The 26,173-nt window shown below is 40.1% G+C and overlaps 1 protein-coding gene across 6 annotated transcripts in view; it reads right to left on the minus strand.

The window, feature by feature from the left end:
* Positions 1–1,379: 1,379 nt before the first annotated feature.
* The window catches only part of robo1 (roundabout, axon guidance receptor, homolog 1 (Drosophila)), a 267,005-nt gene continuing 242,211 nt past the window's right edge, over positions 1,380–26,173 (minus strand). For 5 of the 6 annotated variants that reach the window (XM_028463838.1, XM_028463840.1, XM_028463837.1 and 2 more), the window contains 12 exons: positions 24,086–24,112; positions 19,593–19,635; positions 17,654–17,808; positions 14,040–14,426; positions 13,286–13,402; positions 11,852–11,996; positions 11,351–11,581; positions 9,886–10,379; positions 9,639–9,800; positions 3,180–3,446; positions 2,916–3,106; positions 1,380–2,635 (listed from right to left, as the gene is read on the minus strand). In XM_028463838.1, coding sequence (XP_028319639.1) covers positions 2,621–2,635; positions 2,916–3,106; positions 3,180–3,446; positions 9,639–9,800; positions 9,886–10,379; positions 11,351–11,581; positions 11,852–11,996; positions 13,286–13,402; positions 14,040–14,426; positions 17,654–17,808; positions 19,593–19,635; positions 24,086–24,112 — 2,234 coding nt within the window. In that variant the 3' untranslated portion in view covers positions 1,380–2,620. The remainder of the gene's footprint in view (positions 2,636–2,915; positions 3,107–3,179; positions 3,447–9,638; positions 9,801–9,885; positions 10,380–11,350; positions 11,582–11,851; positions 11,997–13,285; positions 13,403–14,039; positions 14,427–17,653; positions 17,809–19,592; positions 19,636–24,085; positions 24,113–26,173) is intronic. The other variant, XM_028463842.1, reaches the window with a different exon arrangement.

The following is a 26,173-nucleotide window of genomic DNA, read 5'->3' on the forward strand; positions in this document are numbered from 1 at the left end:
TGTTTTTGCTGATGTAAGTGTTTAAGAAATTAGGTAATCCCCTCCTGTTACCAGGTGTCACTGTTTCCTTGCTTCTTATTTCACTATTTAATAAGTGGCACATCACTCTGTGTATCTTGGAGACTGTCAATCCTGCTAGCCATGCCATGACAAATGAAGTTGTTTATTTCCATGTGAGTTTAAGCATTTGTTCTGATATTTTGTCGTGTTTCTCTTGCTTTTTTGTTGAGTTTTTTTTTTAGTCTTGATTTTTGTTTTGTAATTAGTATGTTGGTTTTCCTGGAATCACCTTTAATAAATATTCAATTCTGGGTCCAGAATTCCTTGGGGGTTCGTGGCTCAGAGCCAGGAGGTTCAGGATGGGGGTGGCTCTGGGGGTAGCTTCTGCTCAGGGGCGGCACTTGCGTCCTGGGTCGCTGGTGGCTTGTTTGGGTGCCTTGGCTTTGTCCCCTGAAGCGCACCTTCACCGGGGTCACTGCAATCGCCTGGTAGGTCTGTCCTGCTATCTGTGGGCCGATGGGTGGGTCCAGGCGCCTTTGGCTGTGGGCTGCTATACCACACTAGTTGTGGGCCGTTGGTGTGCCTCCTTCTCGCAGTGGGCGGCTTCGCCCCGTGGCTTGCGCTGTCTGGTGGGCGGCGGGGCCTGGGCTGCTGTCCTTGTGCCATCTGGGGGTGTAGGGGGGCTTTCCTCGGGGGGTTAAACTTTGTATTGAAATGTAACTGTAACTGCTGTGAAGTCAAACTTACTCACAGTACAGTCAAAATACATAAAATACAGCAAACATGGATAAATGATTTAATAAGATAGCTTAGATCATTATGTTCAAACATTCTAAATTAATTGTGTAGTAGATATTTTATTTGCATTATCATATAGTTTTTCCACCATTCCCTTACTGCAGGGGTGTCAAACAAATTTTAGTTCAGGGGCCAAATACCGACTATTTCGACCACAAGTGAAATGCAGATTTTAGGCGTGAAAATGAACAATTTCAACATTAATGTGGCCAAGTTTGCACTTCCAGTTATGAATAAGACAAAGTATGGGAGGCATTAACAATTTCTAAGCAATAAGTGACATACTGAAATGTCTTTTGATTTGTTTATTTTTTGACCGATTTTAATTAAATTTTAATTTATTTTGTTGAATAATTTGAGAAATATTGTATGGATTTTGGAAAAATTCAGAGTTCTTTCAACAACAATTTACAACTGAATTTTTTGGTAATTTACACAATGATTGATGTTTTCTCTGTCATTTTCACTTTCTACAGCGGGCTGAATCGGTTGCTCTGGAGGGCCGGATTTGGCCCATGAGCCTTGAGTTTGGCACATGACTTACTTTGCTCAACTTCGACAAAACAACAATGAAACAGGTATAGATTCATCTTTTTTTATTCACTTTTTTTTTAAAGTTCTTTTTCTTTTTTGCATTACGAAACAAATGTTTGCAGATGTTCAATGAATAAACAACAGCACCCTTTCTCCTTAAGAGGGCTTCAACAGCCCTTAAGTATGAAGAGGAGACTCTTCTTGTTCAATTACAACCTCTCCGAATTCCCAAAGTGACGTTATTCCCGTATGTGACATTCATTTAAGTGCATTCGTAGACAATTTTACCGTTTCCATTAATGTGCAATAGCTGGGTCTGTGGTCAATGTGAAAAGATACTGTATTTACGTTGCAGCTATAACACACATTAACTGTCTTTTTCCATCACTTGAGTGAGAGTCAGAATCGGAGAGGGAGACAATCACAACACAAGGAGTCTCCTTTCAAGCACAGCCTTCGTAAACAGCAAACTTTACATCATCATCATCATCAGGATTAACTACTCTTTTGTCATACCTGTTTTCCTCCAGTAAGACAAAAAGGTTAATAGATAAAATGGTTTAAAATAAAGTTTAGTGATTGTGCTTTTAAAACCAAAGTAAAACAAATTGACAAACATTGATGACAATACAAAACATAACAGTGCATTACAAAAACAAAGAAAAAAAAAAAAGAATTCCCAAAGTGGCACTTTGTTGGGTCAGCTAAATAACAATAGCAATTTACAACATGGATGGAAATGATAAAAATAATTATATTCACTGGCATAATAAAATTAGAATTTGCAAAATAAAATAAGGAAGACAATTTTGACGTACCACGATGGGTAAAAACAAGAGGACATCATGTATACATGTATATTTACACACAGTCCATCCCACTTTGCTTGCATTTCATTACAGTATCGTTTCGCTGTTCCGGCTCTCCAATGTTCTCGTCGAGGCAAGCTGAGTCGATGCTGGAGCGCGAACTCACTCCATATTGCATTGGAATTTAATATAAATACACTGCGTTGTGTTTTTGTTTGTGAACGCAGCATTCTTAGCTCTTCAGACGCGCGTTCTTTTTTTTTAAAAAAGGAAAAACCAAAAACAAAAACAATGGACAGAAAACTGATAAGTTAGACAAAAACAACATTGGTCTGTTTTTCCAGATGTAAAGAAACACCACAGATCGACGGTATGATGGCAGCCAACATGATGATAAAATACTGAGATATTGGAAATTTAAAAATTGGCGCTCAACTCTTGATAAAAATCAGATCAGTTCCTCTATTTTATCCTCTTCTTCAGCTCTCCACCATCTGGGTAAGCAGAGAAAAAAATGATTGTCATTGTAACAATCTATTATTGTAAATACAGCAACAATATTTCCTAACAATAACTGCTGAAAAAAAGGAACTACGTAATGCACACCTACATCTGATTGTTATTGCTTCCATAGTGATAGTCTAAAAAGTGTATGATGAATTCTGTTTTCTTAAATTTTAGGCATTTATTATTGCTCTTCCATGGTTCTTCATCAGTAAAAGCTCAGTATTTGTAAGTAACAGTGGTGTGGAGTGTTAGTGTTAGAGTCTGTACCTGCAGATCTTCATCACCTAGTTGGAAGGCTCCAGGGGTGTTCAGGGTTGTGTCAGCAGGGTTCCTGCTTGGTTCACCTCTCCGCCGACCCCCAGAGCCCCTGGAGGACATGGAGCTAGAAGAACTTGGGTCTCGGGGGCTATTGACTGTAGGAAACTGTGGACGGCTGTAGGGCAGAATATCCTCAGACCCTGTGGGCAGAATTTGAATGTAGCGTGAAACTGTTTTGCACAACAACTCCTTGACCAAGTGTTGTTGTTGTACCTGCGTGCTGGCGTGCCTTGTTGGCAGTGCTACCCTCGTGTTTATTCCCTTTCCCTCCGTGACCAGTCTTTTGAGCGTCTTTGCGTTCTGATGAACTGGTCCGGGTGTCTGAACCCTCCCGTGGGCGGTACCCACCCATTCCTCCTCTCTTGTCTCGCCCCTCGCCCGTTTTTGGGGAAATAACTCCCCGGCCTTCCAGGACAGCTTTTGAGGGATGTGTTGGGGATTTCAGCACTGCTGGAGGTGGAATGGGTGGAGGAGGGAGATCTGAAAGGCAAACACACGGAGCACAAACATATCAACCACTGGATAAGTATGAACAGGACAGAGGACGAGGATGTCTGCTCTTTAATGTGAGGTGTGTATCTTGTCAGTCAATTTTCTTACACCTGCAAAGGTGATGCACAAGTACAGCTGTGGAGTGTGTACATACACGACTAGCGGTGCAGAACACAAAGTCCCAGTGAGGAGCCGGTAAACAGAGCAGATGACCGAGCAAGCGAAATAGAGCAAATAGTTATGAGATTGGATTGAGATGCTTGGAAAGGAGGAAGAGGGAGGGGGTGACAGTCAGCAGCTGGCTTTGCAGCCTGCTCCACTTCCTCCTGTCGATGAATCAATGCTGCCTGCCCTTGAACCATTATTCAAGCAAGGCCAGGCTGTGGGCCTGCACATCACACGGCCATCCAAACAAATCGGCGAGTGAAAAGCCTTGTCCGTTCTTGATCGATAGCTTTTCATCTTCTAATCAGTTGCTGACCCGGAGGATGGTTTTGTTCACCTCCAGATCCCATATTTTACATCGGATTATAATAAACATTGAGTGCCTCTTGGACAACTTTAAGGAGAGTCAAATTCATTCTCCTTTTGACACATGAAGTGAATTAAGTCATTGCTCAATCTATTTGTCTCACCAAATCATCCAACCTTTCTGAAACTGTGAGCTACTTCATAGGTACTGTAGAGTATGAAGGGCTACCAGTTATTTTTTGTAGATAATAATTTATATGACATAGCACGACCCATACACCAAATCTGCAACACTTAAAATCCTTTGTCGAAATGTTTCAGTGAAAATAAACATTTAAAGATTTTACTTAATACTAAAACTTTATCACATGCAGCAGTATTTAACTTAAGTACCGGTAGTAACTACATCTCCCATATGTATTCATCTTTGTGAGTATGAATCCTGGAAAGTAAATCAAATTTTAGATGGAGCTCATTGGTGACTAACCCTAACTCTACCCTTAAGGTGGGCAGACACTGTGCAATTTTTTCAATCGTTGAACTCAACTCCAGCTCAAATTGTACGACTCAAGTGCAGAGTCCGAATGTTCGCAGCTCAGGATTCATGTTCTTACACTATACGGACCGACACTCTGACACAATCTGACTGCTCACACTGTACGTCCATACACGACACATCGGGGTCCAAAAATGCAACGTATAAATTAAAAGAAGAAGAACTCTGAAGTGTCGTCATTAGAACAGAAGAAGAACCCAGAAGTGGAGAGAAACTCGCGAATCTCAGCAAAAAGAGCTTTAAAAAAGAAAAGGCGGCGATGTGATGAACCAGGAACTGGCTGGACAGACATGGGCAGTACGGTCCATCAATTCTATAGCGGTCCTATGGTGTTCGCGCATGGGCAGTGTGAGAGTTTGCGGTAAGCCGGTCCGTGGCACTGCTTCAACAGTGCGATACCATCATGAGGAGCGACCAGGATTTCACACGTTTGATTTTCTTGTGACCATACGATTGTTGATCGGGAGCTGGTCGTGAGGTGTTTATCGCTTCTCGTGACCCTATGTACTGTATACTACACGATGCTCGACACACGATTTAGCTGAGACTCGGCCCGATCCCAAAAATAAACGCACGAGTGAAAAATCGGCTCAAAATGGGCCAAAAATTGCACAGTGTATGCTCACCTTTACTAGAGCTCTTGAGGGCACCTCACATGGTCCATGCGGGCACCATGTTCCACCTACACTAGACAGACTTTTCTCATTCACCTCCATATCCTTTCACTTCTGCATACGACAGTTGAGGGGGATGGTGGATACGATGCTGCTGCTGTTTTTTTAATATCTGTCTACCCTCCTGAGTTCTGCCTCGGTCAGAGTCAGATCAATGCCACAGCCTGTGAGCTATAGCTCACTAGCCAAGATGAGCAGAGTGGCTGTTAGATTTATGAGGAAGCATTGGTGAGGACAAAGCTCTGGTCTGAAACCGCCCCTCTCAGCTTGTAAGAAGGTTCATTCTGAGAGGCTGTCGGTTCATTTGGCACCCAGAGGTGACACAGATCAGAGAGGACAGAGTGATAGGTTCAAGTCATAGAGGAGGTGGACGAAGGCTTTGAAATGGAACACAATATGAATCACTGGATGCTTTATAACATTAACTGTGCAAACACACTGGTAAATAAATTTTGCCAAAGACTGAGACAATCAGACCGTTGGGGGGGCTTTGTGGCTTCCATTCTGCTTCATCTACTTACCTGCCTTTTCTTTAAGGCCTCTTTGACTTATAGTACTATTTATGTGTATTTATTGTGGCACTACTGTGATTGCAGTCTCTGTTTGAGGTAATTTAAAGCACATGGAGACATAAAACAGATGACAGAAATACATAACAGTGCACATTATACCGGTTTGTGCGTCCATAAAACCCGACTCAGTGTTTTCCTTTTATTTCCCTTCTAAATTTCATTAAATCTCATTCTCTCTCCTATAACCTCTATATCAGGACTTCAGACCACAGTCTGGATAAAAAGCAGGTTGGGTGCGTGGGGGGCAGGGGAAGGCAATAACCTCTAAATGAAAAACAATCCATTCAGATCAAATGCAATCAGCAGGAGGTCTGATAGACGGACAGAATTGCAGAGCTGTCAGTCTGGACCCCTCCCTGCTCAAACAAAGACGGAGGAGCGCACCATGGAGGAGGGGAAGAGTGAAGTGGGATGGAGAGATCACTGTAGTGGGAGGGGCAGCGCACAGGAAAAGGAGCTGCATGGGAAATAGGGACGGTGGCAGCAGGCGGAGCTTTGGGAGATGGTGCCTGGATTTTCAGCTGTGATATAGCTGGTCTGGCTCCCACTGAGCGAGATATTAAATCTCCCTGTCAAGTGCTTCCAGCACTCAAGGACACCTGACACTAAGATGAGAGTCGGCTCTGAAACGCCACTGAATGTACATAGTGACAACGCATGTACAGTACAGAATAATTATTAAAGGTCCAGTATTATGCTATGCTATCTCAACAACCTAGTATCTAAGGTTTATTTTCCCAAACTTGCCTTTTTTTAAGTTTTAGCTCTTTGAAAAGTCACTTTCATGACCCCTCCTAAAAACAGGCTGTTTTGGGGCCTTTATGCAAATGCATGAGTAGGCGTGTCTATAGACGCCGACTGATCACCATAACGATTATCTTTTGCTATCCACACACTCTTGTTATTGTTTTCAGCCAAAACAACTGCACATTACAGTAAAACACATGGCTATTTAAGCGGCTACTGTGACTGTGAGTCCGACAAACGCTGCTTCAGCGTGTGCGTTTATCACAGCAGTAACAGCAGCAGTAAATCATTAACAGTCACTTTCTTCTCCTCCTCACCTCTTCTGTCCACACAAATAGTCCATTTAAGACGATAGTCCGTTGTTTTGTTCGACCGCTGCGTCGCTCTGGGTCACAAACATGTCAGATCATCCCATAAAGGCAACACGAGGCGGTATAACGGCTGCTAAAAGTGAAACTGATTGTGAGTGCTCACGCTGCGCTTCGGATTATCAATTTACTAAACTGACTGCGATATGAACCTGCCTTCGTCATGTTTGTTTTACCTGTGAGGCAGTTTGAGAGGGAGCAGCTTACATTCTTTGTAGGGTAGGAGGAGGAGTTTCCCCTTTATGACTTTATCACTTTTGATAAAATGTGGAATAGGCTAAAGGAATGTATATCACTTTAGCAAAACCATTACAAAGTGCATTTTTCATCATACTGCTCCTCTAAAAGAAATAGATACATAAATACTACTCGCCTGGCATCTGGCGATATGATTCGTATCCCGATACATAGGTCATGATGACTTAAGAAACAACTAATCTGTAAATGTGTAGACCTTCATGAGAACATTATGTGTGAAATATATTTTAAACTCAAAACATTGCCTTTAACATGCCATGTGCCAACAACTTAAAATAAAAAAATAACATACAATCTGCCTGTGGCTTTTAAACCAACTTTGACTTTAGTGCAACTTAAATGAGGTATATGCCTAGAACAACAAATTAGTACTTTCTTTGTAGATTTTTTGAAAAAACACAAGCTGGGCTGGGCAAAAGAAAAGAAATCGATATGGATGAATTTTGAATCGATCTGAGAATTGCGCGACGTAATATTGCGATATATCGCAGAATCAATTTTTTTTCAACATCTCTGATAAATACCACAGGGAAGAAAGCACAGTGCAACTAGAGGGAATACAGATTTGTACTGCTTCTTTTCTCAGGAGTAAAAAATTTCCCCTATTAAAAATGTCAATCGCTCCATTACTTAACAAGGTTAAATCTTCTCCTTCTGTGCCCAGCTGTTCCCACTATTTAGCCCCTGTTTGCTTTGTGTTTGGCCACTGCTGAGTGAAAGGTGGCTCTTCAATATGAGCCAGAGCACCTGGATCAATTTCATTAGTGGCTTGAGTGAGGAGACATCCTAGTGTCAGCATGGCCAAGCTGGCCAGAGTTCCCCTGAGACAACCCCTCCCTCTCTCCCTCTCCCTTCTTTCCCACTATGGCCCTGGCCTCCAGCCCAACACTTGCCCAATCTGTTCAGCACTGCCACAGATTAGGAGCGATGCCACGTGTGCATGCGCGTACACATGCAACAGAAGATGATTAAAAGGCTGGCTGAAGGCACACCCCATACTCAGTCATTCATGGACACAACGTCAATGCAAATTGCACATTGCCATCTTTACGAGGAGCCACTGATAAAAACTGGCCATCTGTGTACAGTGTGACACTGCTAACCTGCTACCGCTGCTACTGCGTGTCAGTCAGTTTGGTAACTTCAACACAGTCCATGAGCTAACAATGTATATATCTATAGCTGTTATAGGTCATATCTTTAGAGGTGCTTAAATTTGCTGAACTCTAAGGATTAATAATGCGCTAAGTTGGGTTGTAATTAATTCACTTTATACCATTTTTTTTACTGTAGTGTAATTAATTACCCTCTGCTTTTTATCGCGCATGGCAACTTCTGATTTATTATCCAGTAAGTAAGTAAAGTTTTATTTATCAAACACTTTTTAATGCCAGGGTTACAAAGTGCTTTACATGACAATAAATCATAACAGGGTCCTTGCCCTGAAGACTTCTCAGGTCTTAAAGCAGTGTTTGCCACTAGGTCAAATTGTTACCTTGTCTTGTATTATAGATGGATCATCCTAAACTGTATTAGGATGAATATTCAACATCAGGGAAGTCATCATGCTATTAGCGTTGTATGGGAATGTTGTTGTGCTAAAAGTTCTTGCTGCTCAGTTTTAAACCGACCGTAATCAAGTGTATGAAAATCAGCCATGAACATGTTTCATTGTGGCTAAATTTAGATTCAGAAGAAAATACTATAAAAGTTCCAGAATTATTAAAGCTATAGAAAATATACAGCCAATGATGGTGCAGATGTATAGCAAATTAAAGATACCCGTACATCCACATTTTTAACACTTTGTTGATTGTTGTTATTAAAAACTTGGATCAAACTCAAACTAACGTACAAAAATTATTTGACAAACTAAATTACAAATTTAGCTCCAAAATTGTTTCACCTTCCGAAAACATGTTCCAAACCAAATATATGTTACATTAAGAATAATATAAAAGCTGAATAATACAATATTCATATGATTTACCTCTTTTCAATGGCTTACGCATTTTTCACAGTCATATAAAAGTAATATACAAGTTACTTGCAAACATACACAAGACTTGTTCAACATCAAAATATGAATATGAAACCAAAATACTACTTTGCTTAATTTCCACCCACTGAGAAAACCTTGCTTTTCCATTCAACCAGCAACACAACTGGTAGCCAACATCATAAAAACGCTCTAGAAACCATTGTGGAGATTCTATACATCTATACTGGAAAACCCTACTTATGTCATTGGCCAGTTGAATTGAATGAATGGATACCAGAGCGCTCAGAATGTCTCTATTGTCACAACAGTCATTCAGTTTGCTCTCAAACTGCCAGTTGTAGTCACTCAGCACTAAAACCATCAACAGTGACCACCAACAACTGGTTCTATCATTCGTCCGCCATGGTTCTAAGTAGTCGATAGACTCGAGACTAGAATCATTGGAATGAGGTAACTGAAGTTGCAAGGTCAAAAAAACCTGATTCAGCTTTAAAAAATATTGGGAATCTGGTAGTAATGGTGGTATGAGTACCTTCATTGAAAGCTTCACGTCGCTGGTTTACTGGATGACTTGAAGGATGCTGTTTCTGCTTTTTTGGAGGCCTCCTGTTTACGGCTGCCATACTCATGTTACTATCTGTAGAAACGGGGCTGCCTGGTCGGTGGCCAGATGGGGTTATTTGGTATTTACGTGCTGAAAGAATAAAAATAAGGCTTTTATTATTGTTTGCTCGACAATGTGGTTTTATTTTTACTTTTTATTTATTTGTCTGCTTTACCTGAGGCTGCTCCCATGTCCTGGCCCTGCGAGCTGGGGTACTTTGGCACCCTGACACCTGAATACTCTGCAGCTGCAACGACTGCTTGAGCAAAGTCGGCGTCCGTGAAGAATGATCCATCAGATGAGCTGACTGCACTGGACCTCCCTGAGGAGACATTATCCTCCTCAGAGGCTGAGCCCCATCCATTGATCATAGAGCCGGTCACTGAGCTCTCCAGGTCGCCCACGCTGGATGCGGGCGTCTGTTCCAGTCCTTGTAAGAGCAACCGTCGCGGATGCATCTGCCGATGGTGAGGGTGTGTGTGCGGGTGGGTGTGATGGTAGTGCATCTTTGCTACCTCTGCGTCAGTATCATCACCCTCTTCGTCTTCCTCTAATATGTATTCTTCCTCCATAGCGTCAGTGTCCAAGGTTAAAGGGCTGCCAATGTAGCTGTACGTGTGTGAAGGAGAGATGGGCTTTGGTGGAGGTGGAGGGCTCATACCATGGCGCCTGCAGGGAATGACAAAAATGGATGCTCAGAATTGCTTGGATGGAAAACGAAAGTGGTCCTGTGATTTGTAATTTTAAAGTTTTATTGACTAATGACAAAGAAATGAAGGCGATTTTTTTGGAGTCAAAGACAATTAATATTATGGCTCATATTATCGCATCAGATAGTATGCAAACATCGAGTACGCAAGAAATACCAACACTATATGGAAACATTTCCTGTGTATGCACAGTTGGCACAATAGTGATGCTCAACCGCCCCATGATGCATTGATAGCGGAATGTAAAATCGTCCCGGGACTGGCTTCAAGCTAAAAGTCTTGTCTTCCATTAGTTTTTTTCCCCACGCTTTTGTAAATAGGGCTCTTGTTTTTAAGTTAACCAGAAGTTTTATCAGTAGCACAGAGGAGGGTCTCCAACAATCTCAGAAATGTCAAGATAAAATGTGTTTACGTGAGTTTTATGGATCAAATGACCATATTGTACTTGGTCATTTTCTCACTTAAAATGTTTTTAGAACTTTCAAAGGTGGAGAATTAACAGAGATATTTAGCCTCAGTGTGATTCAGGTTTTTGTTATTGTAGGTTCGAAATGCATCTTGGGAAACCTGGAAGTATAATTCAGTGGGAACGGTCATCATCCTAATAGTAGACAATTTTACACTCACTCTCTCTCTCAGGTACCCCCTGTTGTGTCATCGTGTACCCTTATTTGAGAAACACTGTAGTAGACAGTGTATACTCATTGAGTGTGTAGTGTATAGTATGTTGATATGCAATTTCTAACAATTTCTAATTTTTAAGTTACAACCAAATTCTCAATTGCTTGGTGAACATTGATTTATTTTGGGGTAGCTTGTATCAATTCCAAAGTATGGCTGATTTTAAACTATAAAAAAAATCTTTTTATGGAGGAAATAATATGTATTATAGGTTGTCAGGATGTGTTTTCAGGCTAATCCCCTTTGTACCTGCGCTCGTGACCGTCTGATCCATCCTGAAGCATCGGCCTCATCTCCTCCTGGGGCGAGGGTGTGAGAGTCGCTGTGGACTGGTGACTGTATGACACCGCAGCAGGAGAAGAGGCCGCTCCACGGATGGGCGGAGTCGGACCTCGCTCCATCTCCTCTTCCTCCTCCAGCTCATCAGGCTGCAAGTACATGTGGGCTGGGGGCATTGGGCAATGCATGTCTGGATCACAGCTGCCAAAAGGAGAGAAACAATGCCTTGTTACCTTTCTACCACTCACTCACAATATCAATGTTTCCGTATAGTGGTGCTGGATAAACAGGTGCTACATATTCATGCAGGCGTTCTATCAAGGTTTGACATGAACTCGGCACTAATAGACAAAAAAACCCCGGGGGCACATATGGGAAACAGAGAAAGGGGATGGAAATGAGCAGGTATTTTAAATTCAACGCGTGCAATGGATGCCTGTCAAAGTGTCTGTCTTTGCAGACGTGTCCCACCTTTCTTCCATCGATAAAGAGTACTCCTCTGTGCTCCGACTAGGGGGTGGGTTTGCAGGAGGTGGGGGCAGTAGATCAGCCCAATTCATTGTGCTTTGTTTCGCTAGTTTGGGGGTGCGCATTCCTTTCTTTTGACCCTGGCTCCCTGTTCAAAACAAGAAATAACGGACTGTCAGTCAAAATACAGCAACAGCTTCCGGTATGTTGTCTCTTTTGAAAACACATTAAAAATGAATGCTACAGAAATCACAACTGACAGCGGATCAAATTACCATACTTTAATAAGGCCGACTGGCAAAGATCCTTTTACATATGAGCATGCAAACCTTAATAAAACATTTAGACGGGTTTATATGAGCCTCAGTTATTGAATTATGTAAAATACTATACTATACTAATAGATAGCCTTGGTTTTATGGTTACAGATAATAATAAAAAAGCACAAAAGGCTCTAATTATGACCAAACTATTGAAATTGTAAACCAATGAGCTGTGATGTGCAGTGAGCACCAAAAAGCTTATCCTTAATGGCTTGAACTTCAAACACAATATCAGAATAGATACATGGCATTAAGGTGCCAGTGTTGCATGCCGCCCGCAATATGTTTTCATTTGTCCTTGTCCTCAGAAACACATCGAGTCCCTGATAAAATTAGGCTGCTTCATACTAGCACGAAAGCAAAACCAATTAAAGGGAGCAGCAAAAAACTAAGCAAGGACAAAATTATGCATAAAATACAACAAAGAAAAAACATTACAAAGCGAAATGTGTAAAAAAAAAAATTAAGCTTTAATCATGTTTGCTCCACACAACCTTGGATGATAATGCAGAGTTCCTGCTTTTGTCTGCAGTTTGGTTTGTTATTTATCAAAATTTTTGTACTTTCTTATTTTAAGAGATTAAATTACAGTTTATTGCAAATCTGATTCGACTTTGAAAACAAGAGAAATAATCCCGTCACTTAAATTGATTTTATTGTTCATTGCTAAAGCACCTCTCATTCTAGCCAATGTGTCACACTAGAATGTTTAACTTTGGTCTGGTGAGTTTGCATGTTTTCTGCCAGCATGCATTGTTTTTTGGATTTAGGATGGATGGATGATGGGTCTTCAATTTAATATATTGCTGATACCATTTTCATATGAAACCAGGCAAGCACGATTTGCAGGCGTGACCCTAGCGTCACTAGTGCATTCATTAAAAGTATAGTCCGTAATGTTGGAAAACTAGCAAGATTTTAATGTAGCACCTCCTCTAAGCTCCACCAATGGCAGGTATTGGTCAGGGTTTTTACAGTTTCACAGCTCCAACAGTTATTTGTTTCTTTTTCTGAATCCATAATGTATTAGCTACTCTCAGGATGTCACAACCATTTCATCCAGTATAACAAAAACTGCTTCTGATCAGAATAACAGAGTCTAGCTTGAACTCACCAGATGTACTGCTGCTTCCTCTGTCGGAGCTGTTGTAGGAGCCTCCAGTGTGACTGTCGTGGGTCTGGTTGTAGGGTATAGTGGCAGGCATTGGGCTGTCACCTCCTCTGTAGCGGTCTACAAATCAGCAAAGGAGAATAAACACACATCTCACTGCTACCGTTCGGCATAAAGAGCATTTCAGAAGGAAGTAGAGTTAATAGATATTTGAATAAGTTTATAGCATGAGGCAAGAAGTGAGATAGAACAATAGAATTAAAGATGAGAAACAGAGAATGACCTGAGCAGGGAGGTGAAAGGAAGTATGAGAGCACATGCAACTACTGCACAAAACACTCGAAACTATCACACCAAATGCAGAGACAACACGGTGATGATAGTTTCAATCAAGGCGTCTGATCAAGTTGACTCTCTGATAAACGTCTTCATCAAAAAATGATATTCCAGATACTACGATGACAGCAGTTCAAGCCTGGCCCACATTTAGCAGCAAAGACTACAGCTGATGGCATGAAGTGATGAAGGGTTACATGGATGCCATGCAGGCAAAACATATCAATGATTCTTCTACGGAGTGAAAAACCACCACAGAACGGAGGGTGGAATAGAGTTTTCAACATTTGCTATTGACATCCACAGTGAAGCTGAGCGAGCCAGGAAAGGAGAGAACAGAGGGGAAAAGTCTTGTGAAGAAGGATGATGGCTCAGAGCGGGCCTCTCTCACCAATGGCCGCCGGCTATTCCGCACACTCACCCTTGTTCAGCTTGTTTTGCTCCATGATGCTGTACTGCAACTGGGAGCCCATTTCCTGTTTCTGCTGCTGGATTGAGGGGGGCTTCCAGCAGTGTTTCTCGTTCAGGTCCCCTCCACCCCCAATCCCTCCTCCACTCCCTCCAGTTCCTCTATCCGAGTTCATGTTGTTACCCAGTATGGAGGACTGGATGAGCTGGGTGGTGGCGTAGGGTGTGGGCTGGCCACCTGGACCCACAAAGCGGCCATCTTTCAGGTTGGGGCTGTTGAAGGTCTTCATCTCATTGATCTTGTTGGAAAGGTCTACATCTCCGTAGACTCCAGATTCCGGAACCATCAGGTTGGTTTGCTTGTTTTCCATCTGGTTGTTATAATTGGCGATACAGTCGGCTGGAGAACATGAGGAGGGTATTTAGTCAGTCTTGTAACGCCTTTCAGCTAAGCGGCAGAGTGCCAGTTCGGGAACCAATTGCAAGTAATAAGAAGTCATTTCAATTTACTGGAAAAGGGAGAGTTTATTCTAAACAGGAAGACATTCCTATTGTCTCTTAAATTACATATTTTTGTTCACGAAACAAAATCTTCCCTCAGGTGAATGGCAGAGTTGGGGTCAATTATAATTGTAATTGCGTAATTAATAACTAGTTACAATTATGGCACAATTATAATTATAATTGTAATTTTAAAAAATCTGTTGCTTTTGTAATCGTAATTAAATTGTGAGTTTAGATAATTGACTTTGTAATTGTAATTGCCATGAAAATGCTATAAAAATTTTCAATTATAATTTAACGCAATACTGGGAAACCATGTTACAGTTCTATATACAGCTCTACACATATTGTATGTTGTAAACAATTATTCAAATATGTGTCATATCAAGCTTTGTCACATTTTACCATTCAAAAATAATTAAATCAAGGGGTATACTGAGACAAGAAAGGCTCAAATGCCTCCACCAAAAATATTAAAACTTATCTTTTCCCTGATTAGGAAGCCTAACAAGGTAACCAATAGGTAGGAAATGAATTAGATGATAGATATTTGTTTTAGTGGATTTTACAGCTGATTTAAGGCCCGTTAACATAAGAGATGCTAACAGAAAGCTAACACAAGAGGAGAGGAAGGTTAACTTTTATTTGGTTATTTTTTCATTTTTTGACTTTCTGAGGATAAATAATAATTGTAATTTATTTGTAATTGGAAAAAATGTTGGTCGTTGTAATTGAAATTGAACATGATTAATTGAAAACGTCATTGTAACTGAAAAGTGTAATTGACCCCAACCCTGATGAATGGCAAAAGTGATATAACACGTCTCAGACTTTGACTCAAAGCATCAGTAGGTATCGTCAAACATTCTCTCCTATTCGATGGTGGGAGATGTTTTTATGCTCATTGGAAGGGACAGAGAGACATGTCTGTATCAAAGAGCCAGAATGAAGCATTCAGAAAAAGCATAGCTCCACTGACAGATCCAATTTTCCCTAGCTCATAAAATATTAAAATCATCCAACAGATCTTAGAGCCATCCTTGCGGTAAATACCAAGGGCAGCCATAGGTGCACCACCACCCGTGCCGCGTGCCTCGCATTTCCGATTGCGAGAGGCCGCTTTTCCCGACACTTCAAAGCTCTTTGTGTGGAAGTGCCCCTGTGGCTATGATAAAGGGACATTCACTCCTATTTCTTTCCTCTGTTACCTACTCACTGATCCTCTTAAAGAGTTTAGATTTGGCACACACACAAAGCATGCGTCTGGCAAGCTTCTTAGTGTCATACAAGCAGCATCATGCGAGGAGTTAAAGGCTGACTTTTTGCCTGTTATTTCCTGTTCAACATCGCACACAACACGTTAAAGTAGAGTTAAACACGTGGATCTCAGAGTGGTGATTAGCACAGACCAAATCCAAAAGTTGACTCTAAATTCTTGTTGGGAGTCAGGACGTAGCGACTGGATGGATATTAGGTGCAGCAGCTGGATGGGGAATTATGTGCTGTGAGGTTGTGGGTGCCAATTTTTCACATCAAGTCCAATGTCATCCAAGCTAAACTTTTTAACTGTAGATTTAAAGTCACAGTGTGCATCTGTCCATGGCTCTAGTTAGGGGCGTAGCACCACATTTTGGACACTGGGTACAAACCATCTTGTAGTAAGTTATGTAAACTTTTTTTTTTTTTTTTGCCGCCTGGAAACTATACTAGTATTCTTGCATTATTATATAAGCTTTCTTTTTTTCTTCACAATAACCTAATGAGTCCATATGCATTGCTCATTGCTTGTATTTTATAAATCTGTTCTACTATATTTTAGTAGTTTATTGATAATTATATTGTGTTTGTGACATACTTCTGCTTAATTTAATGGCTACGATTGTTTTTTTTTACCTAGTTAATAAAAGGTAAATATTGAATGATTAGAATCATGGGGACACTCGGGCCACCTACTTAAGACAGGGTGACAGCAGAATTTAGTTTTAAAAATTATTTTTTTAAAAGGAATGTTGAAGATATGTGTTTTAAAGCTCACCTCTGAAGAACTGAGAAATGTTGTTTTTCCCTCGTTTTAACTTCTCTCCCTCTCTTTTCTTTCCTTGCGTTTTTGGAAACCTGGTGTTCCTTCCTTGAGGAAAGACATGGTTTCCTGCTGCTGTCTATCTCCCACTCCTCGTAACATCCACAGTTAAGTAGAGGAACATGTGGGTCGTACCATTTGCACTGATTTAAAGGGGGTGGTAGCTAGGGCCCTGATGCAGCTTGAATAATTGGTTTTAATGCAAAATTGTGCTTATTTTCACACAGCGTCGTTTTCATTCCAACATAATTTATCAAACAATTTTTTAAATGCAGTTTTGTACATATATATATAAAACTTCTGAGCATCCCCCCCGTACCTTGGGCCCTGGACACACAGTATCCTTTACCCTCCCCCAGTCCGACGCCCATGCTAGAGCTGAGTTCAGTCTGAAACTGTCCTTGTGCTGAGTAAACATAAAAGCACCTGCTCTTATGTGTCTTTTGTCCTGTTCTTTCTATTTTTCTCCGCTTTGTCTCATGCCATACATCTCGAAGCATGATTCCTAGTGTATACTTCTTCATCACTTTGTTTCTCCCTCTTCCAGGTATACTCCCTTCTCCCTCCTCCACTCTTTCCTCTACTGCTTCTGGCCATCGCCTCCAGTCTGCCTTGACCTCTTCGCCTGCTGTCCATTTCTTAAATAACTGAGCACTTAGATGAAATTACATTACCGGCTATAACAACTGTATGGAAATCAGTAGAGCAATTCGATTAGCAACAGAGTAGAGCAATAGAAGCCTAGCTCAGTGTGCTCTTTTTTATTTCCTGCCTAAAACAGCTCTACATTAACCTCAAATAAATCCAACACACAAGCAAACACAGTGTCTCCTAATCCTAATATTTCTCCAGGTTTTTCTTGAGGAGAAAGAGAGATACACACAAAGAAGTCCTCAGGGAGCTAACCTAGTTATCAGTTTGTGCTTCCTTTTGCGGTGCAGATTCCCCCCAGAGCGCAGAGTCATATCCCTATAGTTATTTTATCAAGGACTTGTGGTGTTTTTTAGCTGTCGTCTACAACGTGCCACTGAAAACACATATACCTGGTCGGCTGTATGTTGCCAAGTTGCTGTCGCTGTTGCCATTGCCCGCGGTGCAGCAGTTGATGCTGCAGTCGTTGTGGTTGGAGCAGGAGTTGGGCCACGTGTCAGCCAGCCATGGCTGAGTGGCAGACTCCCCAATGTTCAGCAAACCAGGCCTGTCAAGACACGGTTAACATTACATGAGCCGAAGCCAACCATCGTATTTAGGTGAATGAATGGTAGCATCAACACTAGCATTATATTTGAAGGAGAAGAGGGATTATGTCCAGTTTGTTTTCCAGCAGAATATAGAAAAACTAGAAATCCAGATGTACTTCTTTTTTTGCCTTATGACTACACACACACACATAATATAAAAAAAAACCCTAAATAGATTGTGTGTGCTTGACTTGCCCACAGGCGATGACACTTTCCCAGAGCCCCCGTGAGCAATAGCAATCCGCCTGGATTATGCAGTCGGATAAAATTTACTCCCAGTGTTGCGAAATGCACATCCTCAACATGCGCTGAACCACAAATGCTCCCTGAGTAAATTCTACAGTGTCACATAATATCTCTATCATTCAGAAAAAAAAAGTTTCTGTGGCTGTGCAGAAGGAAAAGAACCAGAGAAGAAACCCAACAGCTATATTCTCAGTTCTTCCATTGCCCTTGGAAATGCACAAAATCTAAAGTGGAAATGGAAACACCTGAATTTAGAAAAAAAACACTCAAATATCACTTCTTTCATGAGAAATTTCAGACATTTCAATATTGAAATGTATCGCAAAAGCGCTATGGAAACACTTTTTCTGCAAATACACGTCACTGAATGTGCATCTGTAAATATCATCAGAATGTGAACAGTTCCTGGTCACACCGAGATATTTCTAAGCTTTATACTTTAAAATCATTACTACCACATTAGACGTGAAACAACAAAGGATGATGGAGTGTTATGAGGAGGTGTTGAGCGTCCATCTTCCTGCAGCAAAGTCTTGCGGGATGAGATTTCACAAGAGTTACGAGACTCCTGCCCTAAACAACCTTCAATGGAAACACGTTCAAAGTGCAATTACACTTAGTAGACATTTAGAAATATCGCTTTTAGTTTGCGACAGTCTGTAATGGAAACAGCTTCTAATACTGTCTCACTATTCAGATTTCTACTGGATGCCTCTGGTTGGAATATCCAGCCCATGAATTAGCACTAGCACTGTGTTCCGCTTCCTTATTCTCTCCTGAATTAGGTTTTTTCTTAAATTAATTTTGGGTAATGAACACATTTATCTTGTACAGCCACATACAATCTCACAATGGCTCTTCAATCAGCCTGGCAGTTGTCGGATGATATTAAACAGCCTTTGTCTTTGTGCAGAGCTGATCGTAGTTCAGTTACACTGCTGAGAAATTACTGTTGATTGCTTGCAGCTAGCTGATCATTAACACAAGAACAACAAACACATACTCTTAGAATACAGGTTTGAATATATTTAAGTCCCTAAAGTAAATAAGGAAGGTGTAATGAGCCAATCTTGCCTTTGTTGTGTGTGTTTAATGCACTAATCCACAGATATTGGGCAGAGTACACTACAGTATAGTGACTCCATACGTGCTTTATGGTGATGCTGTGGCACAACCATGTGGTGGAATATGGCTCTGTCTCCACCATGTAGGAATGGGATGGGCTCTTAGTGGACCAAGCCTGGATTTTGTTTTAACCTTTCATTCCCAGTACCAGTCCCTACACTGATGTGCTTGGTGTTGCTTCAGAAAAGCCAAGCACTCCCCCCAGTGTTTGTCTGAAAGCGGTACATTGTGTCTAAAAAGGATTTTACACCGTCTGGTAGTCCAAGAGTGGAAAATCCCTTTGTGTTTGCCATTATTATTCAGTCATTGGTTGGAATAATTTCATTTAAAACACTACTGTATACTGTAGAAACACAACATGAAATCTTACCGTCCTGCACTGCTGACACTTTCCCCCCCTCTCTGATAGGCCACTGCAGAGACACACAATGGTAGGTTTAAAAAAAAAAAAAACACACGCACACAAACAACAAAAATGAGCATAGATTTTTTAATTACAAACCAATTTTGAAGATTATTTTGTTGGGAATGAGTCAAAGCACATATTAAATTAAACTTTATTTGTAAAGCACTTTATATATGATTCTACATTTAAACATAAAGACTGGATACTTTTCTTTATAATGGGCACAAGCACAAGACCAGAGCTTTATTTTAGTTTGGTTATGTTTTTGTTTATTTATTAGTTTGCTTGTTTGTTTGTTTGTTTGTTAAAAGTCTAACTCAAAAACTGATGCACGGATTTTGATGGAATTTTCAGGAAAAATCCAAAATGGGATTTTGATTGAAAGTGATATTGATTCAGGATCAGTTTCATAAAGAAAATAAAAATCACATCTTGGTTTGTAATTTGATTAAATTTGACACCGTTTTGTAGGGTTAGTTCCTCAATTACCCCACTGAGTTTCACCCAAATCACATCCAGATTGCACATTTCATCTCGATTTTTCAAAAAATTAAGTGTCCCTACATTTGTACCAACTGTGTGGTTATTAATGGGGATATACAGCCTTTAAAGTGTTAATGATCATGGTTCCATGATTTAGGATCACTGATCCAGATAACTGTCAATATCTGGCAAAGAGGAGATTTGATGCAAGGCGGAGGTTTGTAGTCTGAGTGCTCTTATTTTAGTTTTTTTTTTTATATATATATCCTTCTAAACACATTAGCTGCCTCTTAAATATTTCCTTTAAAATACTCAAAACTCAATTATATCTCATTTCATTCAGTAATTTTCATGTGCATTTGTATTCTTAAATGTGTTCCATTGTCCCAGTTGTCAAAAGCAATGTGAGGGAATGTGTGAGGTACGTATAACTTGAGCTGAGTCACAGAGCAACAGGAGCAGAGAGAGGCTTAGGAGGCTCTGTTGTCTGGCTCGGGTTCAGTGTGTTTAAAGCTTTGCTGCGATGCAAGTCGACTCTTTCAGGAGCTCTGAGCGGCATGTGTGCAAAACAGAGATAAACTTCCAACTTTAATTACCATCTCTTCCCGGGAGAAGAATAAAAAAAAAAGTGTGGGTGGATTCGACCACAGGTGTGAAGCAGGAGTAAGGATTGGACTTTGTGTTTAACAACAAGGTTTGATGCAAAAAATACATACAAACAGTTTTTTTTTGTTTAAATAACTAAATAAGATCACACACACTGCCACTTTCTGCTACTACAACACCAGAGGTGTATAAAGTACCTGAACAAAATTTAAAAAAAACTAAGTAAAAGTATAAATACCATAAATGAAAATTAATTTGGTAAAAGTGAAAATCCCACATTAGAAAATCACTTAAATAAAAGTCTTAAAACAGCTCACATTTAATGTATTTAAGTATCCAAATACTCAAGTATTAAAAGTACAAATACAAGAAAAGTATAAAAATAGAAGCAAAACAGCCATAGATGGTTCTTCTCTTGTTCTTCTCTTGTTCTTTTTATTTCACTTTTAGGTAAATAAAAAAGACGTGGTATGATAAAACAACCAAAAAAAAAAAAACCACCTGACCAAACATAACAGTTAGTGAATCAAGTGGCTGTAAAGAGTAACTTCTTCACTTTCAGAAACTGAAGAGAAAATATTAGCATTAGTTACGGTCTTTTAAATTAGGCAGTGGCTATCCGTACGGTTGCCGTATCAATATACTGACATTCTATTCGTACGCAACGCCCCCATTGGCCAGTTTAGGTCACGTAACTAAGACTAAACCTAACCGTAAACCTATCCCTAACCCTAAAAATTGTTGCGATATAGGGTTATAACCAAACCTAACCCTAAGACGCAACGTACGTGTACTTCGGTAAACGTACCAATAGCACCGGGGGTTGTCCTTATAGCAACAGTACGAATAGACACTTCCTTTAAATTAACATGTTCCCGAGATGCGTTCAGGGTCCCTGGGAAACCCAGACATTTTACGAGTTTGTAAAATCCGGCCAGACCGTCCGGACAAGACGTGAAAAGAGGACGTATCCGGGTAAAAGCGGACGTATGGTCACCCTAATAAACAGCAACTGCTGAGGTAGCATGTTGATCTCCACCGCCCCAGGCATCGCATTCCCGCCGGTACCAGCACTCTGTGCGTGAACCGGAAGTAACGAGGTGGCAAAAATAAAATGAAAGAAGTAAAAGTATGTTTTTTAATTTTTAAATGTAGTAGAGTAAAAGTAGGTACTGATAAAAAAAAGACTAAGAAAAAAACTCAAGTAAAGTACAAATTGTCAAAAAAATCTACTTAAGTATACTACATACATCTGTACAATACAAGTTATTGCAATATGAAGGGTTAAATATCAAGGAATAGTTGTAGTCAGGATTGGGGTCAATTATAATTTTGATCGCTTAACTGATAATTAATTACAATTATGGCGTAATTATAATTGTGATTGTAATTGGTGAAATCTATTGTTGTCGTAATCATAATTATAATCTATAACTGATTGACTTCGTAATTGTAATTGCCATGAAAATTGTATAAAAATTGTCAATTATAATTTAACACAAATATGTTCCATTGTTACCATTAAAAAACTTTTTTAAATTAATGGTAAATGGACTTGATTTATATAGAGCTTTATCACCACACTGAAGCAGTCTCAAAGCGCTTTACATATCAGCTCATTCACCCAATCACTCTCACATTCACACACCAGTGGGACAGGACTGCCATGCAAGGCGCTAGTCGACCACTGGGAGTAACTTAGGGTTCAGTGTCTTGCCCAAGGACACTTCGACACATAGTCAGGTACTGGGATCGAACCCCCAACCTCTCGATCAGAAGACGACCCACTACCACCTGAGCCACGGTCAGGGGTATACTGACACAAAAACGGTTCAGATGCCCTCACCAAAAATATTAATACCAATATTGTCATTGATTAGGAAGCCTAACAAGGTCACCAATAGACAAGAAATAGGATGATAGAAATTTGTTTTTAGTGTATTTTACAGCTGATTTAGGACTCGTTATCATAAAAGATGCTAACGGAAAGCTAACACAAGAGGAAGGATAACTTTTGCATTTGTGATTAATTGGAATTTAACTTTAGTAATTGAGAACATAACTATAATTGACTTTCTGAAGATAAAAAAAACTATTATAATTTAATTGTAATTGGAGTAAATGCTGGCTGCTGTAATCGTAACTGAATTGTAATTGAACACGGGTATTCGAAAACGTATTTGTAACTGAAAAATGTAATTGACCCCAGCCCTGGTTGTAGCAATAGATTGTAAAGGGCAATAGGTATGTATTATGTAAACACGTCTTGCTCTTACCCGTTTATTGCTCACAGATAACCTCCTGTAATTGAAGTGTTGGAGAGCTGCTGGTGTGTCTTTCACTTTAATCCCATCTGAGGCTGCCAGCAGCCCTTTGATCAAGTTACTGCAGCTCCTCAGTAGTAGTGTGACCTCTTCAGCATTCAGCAACCTCCTCTTACACAACACATGGGCTTCATGTCTCTTTTTCCTCCCAACTTTTATCCTTATTTACATTATTTTGGGGGGGTTTCAAGAAAACCTGAGCTCAGAGTCACCGACATTAGTTAAGATAGGGCAGAGGTGGGCAACTTTTATCACAACAGGGTCACGAAAAAGGGATTTTCTGATCCGAGGGCCACATTTTCAACATTTACGTCAGAATTTAGAATAATGACCAATCTGAGCATTGGTACGTTTGTGTTGTCATTTCATGCAATTTTTGGGTGTCATTTTTTGCTTTGTTTTATTTTGTTGTAGACGTTTTGTGTGTTTTTTTTTATCTCATTTTGCGCCTTCTGTTGTTGCCTTGTGTGTTTTTACTGTCGTTTTATGTGAGTTTTTAAAAGTAATTTAGCGTATTTTTCTTTCAATATGTTAGTTGTTTTTTTTGTTTTGTGGGTTATGAGCCAATGTGTGTATTTTTGTTGTCATTTTGTAGACATTTTTTGTGTATCCAGTTTCTGTGTTTTTGTTGTTTTGTAATTTTATCATTTTTCTCTCATTTGGCGTTGGGTTTGTGTTTTTGTTTCCCATTGTGTGTTTTTGAAGTCATTTTGTGTATTTATGTTGACTAGTTTGTAGTTTTTGAGTTTTTAACTCATTTTGTGCATTAACTTGAAAATAAACCTGACCTGAAAATTAGAGCTAGGGCTGCATGTGGCCCCCGGGCCTCCCATGTCTGAGATATGGGGACCATATGGTCTGTTATTTACTGTCCTATAAGCTTTGAGTAGTTGTTTTAATTTCTAGGAGGCTTTGTTTCTCATTGTCTCAATGATTGAGAGATTTTAAGAAGTCATATATGATTTTTTTAAGGACAAACTTTTTTTTTTGCAAATCAAAATGAGGTCACCCTAGTTAAGACCGATAGTGTAAAACAGATCTTACCTGTGGGTGTGAATGTAAAGGATGGCACTGTAATGACAGAGAGAAGCAGAAAGTTAATGATGTGGTCTTTTTTTTTTTTTTTTTTTTTTTTTATAGCTGAACCCATGTGCCCAACCCCACCCCTCAGTCTTTGATCCCCATCGACGTGCCGGGAGAAAAATGAGTGTTGAACCAGCTGCTGGATCACATCATCACCCAGACTGACTGGGGTCACATCCCACGAAGAGAACTGCTGGATGGACCTTATCTAATGTTTTGGAGCCTGTCTGCCTCACTGGTTTGATTTGTATCTTCTAATAATAGGAGTTTGTTGTCCATCTGAAAAAGGAGGGAAAGCTTCAAAGGTGATAGCCATCTAGCACAGTTCATGATCATATTTGCTTAGCTTAAGCCTTTAGCGTAAGCCGTGAGCTTAGTATCCATTGACAGCAAAATGACCCATTCCTAAAGAATGTGTGCCAACAATAGTTCTTTAAATACCACAATAAACCTCTGTATGTATGTATGCAGGCGTCTAAAAGTGCAGATAGGCCTAAAGGTGTCAGTAGTTGGATATATTTGATCTATTTGAGAAATCATTATCTTATATCAGCGATTCTCAACTGGTGGGTCAGGGCACAAAAGTGAGTAGCAGACCTGTACTGGGTTGGTCGCGGACAGCTGGTCAAAATTAAATAAATACTTAATGTCTCTCATGTAGGTCTTGTCTTTTATTTTGAAAGAAACTTTTCTTTTGACAGGCATGCTGTCTGTATATAGATTTATATTTTTTTAAAAAAAACAATAATTATGCATGTGTGTTTTTAAACAGCTATTGTTAAAAAACTCATTAAGGTTGGTTGAATTCTAAAAAAAAACAATCTTCAGTAGAAAGAAATCTACTGAACATTTATTGATTGAAAATATAGCAGTAATACAGCATCTTCATCACCCTGAAAGTGTGTTTTTCATGTTTGTCAAGGTTGAAACTTTAAATGAAGTACATTGTAGCAAAGGGCATCCATCATGTTTGGCTAATGCAAAGCATTGTTGCTCTTGCCATATCGGCGCTTTATTGATGAGACAGTTTTACTGTCACCACTAGAGGGTAGTCTTAATGAGGACAATGTGTCATTTATGGCAATGCATGATGGCTCCTGACAGTTGCTCTATTCATATTCTAGTTTCTAATTTTATCACACTGTTTTTAATTTCTATTCACATACCCCCTGCGACAATTTGCATACCTCTGGTGGTACCCGTACCCAACTTTGGGGACCTAGGATGTAGGAGAAATGCACGCTCAACAGGAAATGCCAGAACTATAGTCAGGTTTTTTTGAGGTCCGGGTCCGTTGGTTACTTTTGCATCTGTTTTTGTTGAGCTGAATATCAAGCATTAGGTTTGAATTATAGCATCTATTCATTAAATAAAGGTTATTTCCCCCCCTTTTTTTCTTTTTCTTTTTGCTGTGAATGAAATGTTAATTCTTCCAAGACAGCTCCAAAACAGACCAGTGCACACACGGATGAGTCAAAATAACATATTTATGCCCGTGAGCACGTCGGTGATTCATGTGGTCGTAATTATACTGTTCAAAAACATTCAAAGACTCCATTGCCATGAAAGAGGCACGGTGCCTCTTGTGGGTTTGGGTGCACATAAGTAGGGGAAGGTGGGAAGAATGTCTGCCTCCTCTTTCCCCTGAAGAGGCACGAAGCCTAACCTCATCCAACAGTATTAGAAACATAGTCACAAACAACAGTCTGTGTGATTTAAAACACAATAGCTCTAACCTTTAATGGAGCATGTGGCTATTCTGTGTGTAGTGCACACAGAGCTTCAGGAGGAACTAAAACCATGTGTCTGCCTTTCTGTAGATGAAACAGCAGCCGATCCAGAACACAGATAGCATGTGTGAGCCGCAGATTAACAGCCTATTGTTCATGTGTGAGACTGTAAGTGCGTGTGTGTGTGTGTGTGTGTGTGTGTGTCGAGGCTGAAAGGCAGATCAACACTAAACCTGAGCATTAAGAGCAGGTACTGCTCACAGGCAGCAGCTGCACAGCCCGAGGCCACACATTAAGCCAGAAATGAGACACATGGAGA

Source organism: Gouania willdenowi, chromosome 13, assembly GCF_900634775.1.
Source record: "Gouania willdenowi chromosome 13, fGouWil2.1, whole genome shotgun sequence".
In the NCBI taxonomy this organism is placed as follows: Eukaryota; Metazoa; Chordata; class Actinopteri; order Blenniiformes; family Gobiesocidae; genus Gouania; species Gouania willdenowi.